Raw genomic sequence first — 8676 nt, forward strand, 5'->3', positions numbered from 1 at the left:
TGAACTGCTTCTTCAAAAATTAAGCAAATACAAATTTGGTTATACTTCGCTATGTTGGTTTACATCATATTTGGCTGACAGATACCAGATGGTATCTATTGCAAATACATTTTCAGACGTACAAAAAAAACCAAAAAAAAACGGGTGTACCTCAAGGATCCGTTTGAGGACCTGTGTTGTTTTTAATTTTTATAAATGATCTTCCTGTACCTAATCCTAATCATAACACCGATTTATTTGCTGATGATAGCACCATATCAGTCATTTGACAAAACAAACGTTGCATCAGTCAAAAACTTAATACGGTTTTACAAGATATTTTTCGCCGCTGTGATGACAATAAAGTGGCTGTAAATGTATCTTAAACGAAAGCTATATGTATTGGCTCTAAACAGAAGCTTTCTGTTACATCAGATGAACACATAAATTAAAGGTATTTTTGTTGGCTTTACTGAAAAGGATAAAGAAATACTTAAATCACAAAGCTAGACAACTGTTTTATAACGCCTACGTTTTACCTCATTTAGATTATTGTTGTATGGGGAAACTGCAACAACTTTCTATTAGTTAGTTTACTAAAACTGCAAAAGAGGGCAGCAAGAATAATTTAGACGAACATGATTACACCAAACCTTCAAGCGAATTATTTCACGAATGTAACATAGTGCCGATTACACAAAGAATACATTATCATAAATCATTGCTTATGTATAAGGCAAAAAATGGTTTAGCTCCAGAATATTTGTCAAGTATCATTTTATCAGCTTCTGCAAACGAAAAATACAATACGAGATTTTAGTCTTCAGATAATTTCATAATTCCAAAACCAAATAAAGAGATGTATAAGTCTAGTTTCTCGTACAGTGGACCAAAAGTTTGCAATGCTCTTCCTAATACAATTAAAAAATCAAACACAGTATTAGAATTTAAACATAACTACAAATATAAGTACTTTTAAAATTACCACGATATGTGTACTGTTATGCCATATAGTAATTGTTTATTGAATTTAAATTGTATTGCATCTTTATTTATCATTATTATTGAATTTGTATTGTTTATTTTTAATGTAATTATTATTGTATTATAAGAGCCTTATTGAAAATTGGTGTAATCCAAATGAGTTACTCTCTCTAAATAAAGATTTTATTATTATTATTATTATTATTATTATTATTAGTGTGATTATCGTGGTTCAGAGTACTATTGCGAATCAGAGTCCTACATATATTTTGCAAGAAACAAGATACAATCGATTATAAAGGAAAGGAAGATATTGTTATCAGAGAATACCTTTGTAATTTTTTCTGAATCAGATTAAAAAGTATGCATATTCCAGTCTCATCCTCTAATAAATATGTTAATCTTTTAGCGTATTTAGTTTTAAACCTGATACCTTTTGTTAGCTATTATTCGTATGTTTCTCTGTCCTATATGTTCTCCCATTTATTTGTATTGTAGTCCTGTCATGTAATGTTGTCATTTTAATGTTATATTTAACATTGCCATAAAAGCGGGAGGTTTGGCTAGCCACAAAACCAGGTTCAACCCACCATGTTTTTCTTAAAATGTCCTGTACCAAGTCAGGAAAATGGCCATTGTTATATTATGGTTCGTTTCTGTGTGTGTTACATTTTAATGTTGTGTTTCTGTTGTGTCGTAGTTCTCCTCTTATATTTAATGTGTTCCCTCAGTTTTAGTTTGTTACCCGGATTTGTTTTTTCTCAATCGATTTATGAATTTCGAACAGCGGTATACTACTGTTGCCTTTATTTAGCAAACGGTTCTCCCTTTTTACAAGTGTTTACCTACCATTGCCTTCTTCTTCTTATTTCATCTCATTACGCAGAAATTCATGCAAATCCTCAAACGAAAAGTTGTGTCTTCCTATACATAAAAAGAAACATATACTTTATGGATCACTCAAAACTATTGTAGACGCTAAAACCTGTCGATATGTCAATAGTTCAACCCGACAAGAGGTAGCCAAGGTGCTGCACATATCTAAGTACGTTGAAGAGAGTGGCCTCTGTCGACATAACCTGAACACATGTTTTATATAAGAATTTATTTAAAAAAATCTTTTACACAGATGATAAATCTATTTATAAATTGGTCAAAAGGTATATTTATACTAAGTTAAATCATTAATCGAGGAAATTAATGTGACAAAAATCTGCATTCTACATGCACATTTGGCAAAATCTTAGGTTATTCATTTAAACTGTCATTTTGTTGATTACTCTTTACCTTTTTTACAATCATCTAACAACGACAGATTTTTGGCAAATGTATTGTAAAACACGACTACGAGTAACCTAGTGTTAAAAAAACAAAATCATCAATTATTAAGAAACCACAATCATAGCTTTCAGCCTTTGATTCTATAAGGTCTGTGTTTTTTCAGGTGGCACTTATATTGGCTTGTTTATTTGGTAAATAAAGGCAACAGTAGTATACCGCTGTTCGACATTCATAAATCGACTGAGAAAAAACAAATCCGGGTTACAAACTAAAACTGAAGGAAATACATCAACTATAAGAGGAGAAAAACGACACAACAGAAACACTTAAATTGAACACACACAGAAACGAACTATAAGATAACAATAGCCATTTTCCTGACTTGGTACAGGACATTTTAAGAACAAATGGTGGGTTGAACCTGGTTTTGTGGCTAGCCAAACCTCCCGCTTTAAATGCAATGTTAAATATAACACTAAAATGGCAACATTACATGACAGGACTACAATACAAATAAATGGAAGAACATACAGGACAGAGAAACACACAAATAAACAATACGATAGAACATTACGACAAGCTAATAGTTATGAAAGGTACCAGGCTTATAATTTAATACGCCAGACGCGTGTTTCGTCTACACAAGACTCATCAGTGACGCTCAGGTCAAAATAGCAAAGAAAGCCAAACAAAGATGAAGAGCATTGATGACCCAAAATTCCAAAAAGGTGTGCCAAATATGGCTAAGGTTATCTACCTGGGATAAGAAAATCCTTAGTATTGAAATAATTCATATTTTTGCAAACAGTAAATTTATAAAAATGACCATATAATAGATATAAATGTTAACACCGAAGTGGTGACTACCTAAATAAAAACGAATACGTAAAACAACCTAGATCAGCACATAAAATCAGTAAAGCCGAACAACGCATTGTACGTTAGCCGAATTGATCGACGCACAAAAGTAAGATCGAAAACAAGGGTAATAATGTCTTCAAAATGATCATGATATGCAGTCAAAAACAAAAAAAGAACTAATGAATATGTCGCATAATGTATACATGCATAGGCTCGCGTTTTTGGCAGGGATAGCGATATAAACGATTCAGATCAATGGAAGATTAATGTCCATGTTTTTTAGAGAAATTATTACACATGATTAAGATAATAACCACCCATGTTTAATAATAATAACTGATAACATATTCGTGTCATTTAATTTTTTGATAAATGACCTCAAAAATAACCCTGTACCATTCGTTGCATAATGAATTTACTTACTTGTTGAGATGAAATGTTGAAATGCATTTTCTACTCTTTCTGGTGTAAACCCTTTCTCAATCAGACGTGAAATTATATCATTTCTGGCAGTGTACACATTTTGTTCTGAAAAATTGTATGATAAATGATAACTACATTTTTACACGTGTTATACTATAGCCAATTTATTTTAAGAAATCCCCACATCGTTATGAAACAAATCGAACATACAAATACCATTAACGATTCCAAAGAATTGGAAGAGTATTCAAACGTCGCATTTTTTCATCTTTCCGTCAACTGCCTGTTTCAAAAAGCGGCCTCAGAATTAAAAGTTAGAAATAGAGATAACACACTCTGTTATATTAAGTGCTATATGCTCGCAAGTCCGAAGAAGTGATGCACCTTAAGAATAATGTTTAGACTATTTAAAAAATTTGTTTATATAATTAATGTGGGGATAATTTATATGCATTATATAAGGTGAAAAGTAAAGAAATAGAAACAAAACATCCTTAAGTCACTGAAAAGACGATAGTTTTATTTTAATTGGATACTCTTCGTTTCTTTGTAATGTTTCTAGTGATTACACACGTACGTATCAAAATCATTTGAATTTTATATTGTATCTAACACTTTATATTTGTACTTGCTAATGATTTAGTGTTTACCGTTTTCAAGAGGAAACATCTGACTTTCTGTAATTTCCTCAGGTGGACGTGTGTTGTGCCAATTAAGATGACTAAACGCGTTGTTTCTAATTTCCGGGGAATGCATATTTGAAAGATAACGTTGTCGTATGTTGTGTATTCTCAATTGGTTCTCCCAATTTATTACGTCTACATCATTATGATTGCTTTGTACTGCAGTTGGAAATAAATCAGCATCATCCACGTGTTCGTTATCACCAACATTCGAAATTCCAGTTGTGGTACAATCATCAATATTTTCAATACAGTCAATTCTCGAATTTACCAAATTTCTCCTTTCAATTCTGGTTGTATGATTTGATTCCGTTTGTACTGTAGCTCCTGAAGTATTAGTAGGATTGAAGACACTTTGGTCAACAAAATCGGATGTTCCAAGCAGTCTACTTTGAGTTGGAAAGACGTTACTAACATTACTCGAAGATGTTCTAGGATGTTCATCAGTATGTTCTGGCAAATGACGTTGAACGAAGTCTTGTTCTGACACATCGGCGAAACTATGAGCACTGGCAATGCTAATAGGGGCTGATGCAGTTGAAGATAATGGATTGCTTACAGCTTCATCTGAAGATGACGTTCTTAAATTCCGATCATAGTGAGAGCTCCGAGAAATCTGACTATTGCAAGATCTTTCTCTTGAGGAAGAACGCAAGTCGACATAATCTGCTTCGTCATGTGAAAATGAGAACGGAGCAATTTGTCGATTTCTTTCAAAATTATTGAAAGATGCAGAACTCAATGACTGGTTCATATTAGGATGGTCCTCATATATACAAAGTGAACTGTTTTCACTTTCAGCAATATCTGCAAGAACTGACAAATAATCTAATGTTTCAGATTCATTTAAATCAGGTAATGGTTCTAATTGAGTGCTGTGATTATTCACTGAAGCTTGTTCGTTCGTTTCTACGTCATTGTCATTCCATGTGAAAATAGGAACGACACAAACAGTATATACACGCTGTAGTACTGCAATATTAGTTGTTGGCAGGCTACTGAATTCTGGAATTGGGATGGAGAAAAACACATAATCGTAATATCCTTTTTGGTAGTTGAAGTGAATGATAATCTATAAGAAAAAAAAAAAACAGTTGGTGGTTTTATGAAAAAGTTTACACTTCTAAATATTCAAAAAGTAAAACAACAAAAATACCAAACTCCAAGGAAAAATCAAAACGGAAAGTCCCATAACAATAAGCAAAATCAAAAGCTCTAATACATCAAACGAATGGAAAACAACTACCATATTCCTGACTTGATACAGACATTTCCTTATGTAGAAAATTGTGGCTTAAACCTGGTTTTCAAGCTAGCTAAACCTCTCACTTGTATGACAGTCGCACTGATACAATTCCATTCAAGTGATGTATAATAAGTCTTGAAACGCTCGTGATGTATTGTTGTAAAATAACGAATTATGTGAATGTCATAGAGACACATTAAATATGACATCTTATATACAATCTTTAAAACTGCCATATGAATTGTTTTTTCCAGAACAAATGAAGATGATGTTGTTTTTCAAATGTGTTCATGAAACAAAATTGTTATGAGTCAATTTTGCTGAGTCACTGCTTTAATTTGTTGTTAAAATAAGTTTTACTTATATACATTATTTTAGTTTAAAACAAGATTTTATTCAATTTGGTTTATATCTATGGTCAAACTATTGTACTAAATGTATGAAAATTCCCGTTTTTAAAATTCTTACAATAACAACATTGTTCATATGCCAATACAACGAGAATTATGATAACTTGTTGTATTTTGCAACCGTCTATTCATAAAGATGACCAGCTGATAAGTGTTAATTTTAACCTTAGGTAAATAGAAAGACTGGACAATAGTTGCAAAATGTGTACAGTAAATCGAGATTATACATACCATTCAAGTTTGTGACGTTAGAAGTGCATGCGCATGCAATTTTTTCGCATGAAATCTTAAAAAAGAGAACCCCGAAAAATTATAAATACATAAGAAGCTGAAAACCAATATTTGTCGTAAAAAAATTGTTCGCTACGTTTAGGTATGCTTACGGGATTTAATCCTAAGTTTTTATACAATATTAAAATAGTCATCTTTTATATGGTCATACAAAATAAAAATAAGAAGATATGGTATGATTGCCAATGAGACAACTCTCCACAAGAGACAAAATGACACAGAAGTTAACAACCATAGGCCACCATACGGCCTTCAAAAATAAGCAAAATGTATACCACATTCTCAGCTATAAAGGGCACTGAAATGACAAATGTGAAACAATTCAAACGAGAAAACTAACGGCCTAATTTATGTACACAACAATGAACGAAAAAATATGATATACAGCAACAAACGACTACCACTGAATTACAGGCTCCTGACTTGGTACAGTCATATTAAAGAAGTATGATGGCACCAACCATTACCCCTTTTCATTACTAAAAGTATGCCCTGTTTGAAAATCAGTAAACTAAACTGCTGTTGTCTTCATTTATATCATGGAACAACCTGAATGTGCTGTGTTAAAAACGATTTTCGAGTTTACAAAAACAAAATTGACATGAGAGCATATTTTAATTCGACATAATATCGGCTCGAACTGTCCATGTCTTATTCATCAATACATTCTGTGTCAAATGGAGGCCAATATTATCTAGCATATAAAAATGGCGAAAGATACCAAAGGGATAGTCAAACTCATTTTATAAGTTGAAAGCTAAAGATTGATTAACACGTATCCCACTAAAACTTTCAATTGGTGATCTCATGTGCCATAATATTAATTCGATTTAATAAAGTCAATTCGTGTCACTTCCCACTTTAAATTGTCCATATATTTTTTAAAATGCGACATAGCTTAGATATTCCTGTGAATGTATCTTACCTTGTACATCTCTTTCATTCTGTTTGTATTTCCTCAAGTTTCTTGCAGATTACATAAATGCTTATAGAAGATGGAACTCAAGTTTCTGAATACTAAATAATGTTGAATTTTTGGAAACAGACTCTAAGAAACGACCACGCAAAAGCAGATCCCTGCAAATGTAGGTACAATTTACAAAAGCAACATGTTTATTTTTCAGTACAAAAGAGGAACAATATATATATAAAAGGAGCTGTGGTATGATTGCCAATATGACAATATTCAACTAGATTTCAAATGATGTGAATGCAAGTAATAGGTCATCCTATATGACTTCAACACACACACACCTACTGATAAGCTATAAAACAATGGAAAAAAAGCAAGCGTTATATGAAAAAATAAATATATAAGAGATGCAGTTAAATATAACAGGCTATTGTTTGAATAGACAAACTTATGACGTCATTACGCTTAATCCGTTGCATACATGTATATACTGTTTGATATTTTGGCCATGGTGTCCTAGCACTCCCTCTTGTTGAGGTGGGGATTGTCCTTGTAAATATTGTTGTAAATACGTTAGTAACACAACTTCATTAATCCCGATAGGGAATGTACATAGATTCCACTGTAACCTCGCACCTCTCGAGGTGTGCTCCGTAGACGTAGGGATCTACGCACATACATAAACATTACATAACATAACATGGGAAACTTGGTATACTATTATTCTAAATTAATTGAAAATGGCTTTAAACCGCGAGTACTCTTAGATCGGTTCTTCGTGTTTTTATTTCTTTTTGTTGGTTTATTTGTGTTTGGTGCATATCTGATGAATCAAGTCCTTTCAAACAACTTTTTAACAGTTTGCTGTTAAATGATGACTAAATTTAAAAAAAAAAACTCCCACTTAATAAACAATTCAGATACGGAACGCCTGCCAAGTCAGCGAATTCCCACTAGAATCGTGGTGCATCTCCGGAGCAAAAACATCAGAACTGGTTGACTTGATTGAGCACAGAATTCCAAAAGCAATCAAGAGACATTATCACATCATTATTTACTTTTGGTCAGGAACCTGTGATTTTACCATCTAAGAGGGGAAATTTATTAGACTTAGACACCAAAGTTCTAAAACTGTAAATACCATATTAAGAGAATACGAAAGAGCAATACACATTGTTGAGCAACATCCAGGTGCCGAGATAAAGTTTGTGGATTGTCCCATACTGTCGATCAGCAAGTACAATAAGTTCAAAGGACATAAACAACCTGCATCATTTAAAGTTGAAGACTTCCAAGTAACAAAACAGATACAGAAACTTAACTCTGAAATTATAAACCTAAACCAGAAATTAAACAAGAACACCATAAAAGTAAGCAAATTCTTCATCAGGGGCAGAAAAATAAAAAGAGGCGGCTATAGAAAGTCAATCAACATCTCAGTCAACAAAATAGACGGTCTACATCCAGGAAATTTACTTAGCCTTGCCATCACCAAACAACTATTGCTTGACACCTACAGCGAATGCTACAACGCAATACAAGAATCAGAATTTGTCCAACTACAAGTCGAAGAAGCAGATCTATTGACATTATTCTAGCACCAAG

The 8676-nt window shown here is 32.7% G+C and overlaps 1 protein-coding gene across 1 annotated transcript; it reads right to left on the minus strand.

The window, feature by feature from the left end:
- Nucleotides 1–1823: 1823 nt before the first annotated feature.
- Nucleotides 1824–7236, minus strand: LOC127725304 (uncharacterized). Its single transcript, XM_052232233.1, has 4 exons — nucleotides 7084–7236; nucleotides 4179–5283; nucleotides 3529–3633; nucleotides 1824–1887 (listed from the first exon to the last, which is right to left on the minus strand). The coding sequence occupies exons 1-4, from the start codon at nucleotides 7099–7101 to the stop codon at nucleotides 1829–1831; spliced, it is 1287 nt and encodes a 428-aa protein (XP_052088193.1). The 5' UTR covers nucleotides 7102–7236; the 3' UTR covers nucleotides 1824–1828.
- Nucleotides 7237–8676: the final 1440 nt, after the last annotated feature.

The sequence above is a fragment of the Mytilus californianus genome, unplaced genomic scaffold (genome assembly GCF_021869535.1).
Source record: "Mytilus californianus isolate M0D057914Y unplaced genomic scaffold, xbMytCali1.0.p SCAF_15, whole genome shotgun sequence".
Classification (NCBI taxonomy): domain Eukaryota; kingdom Metazoa; phylum Mollusca; class Bivalvia; order Mytilida; family Mytilidae; genus Mytilus; species Mytilus californianus.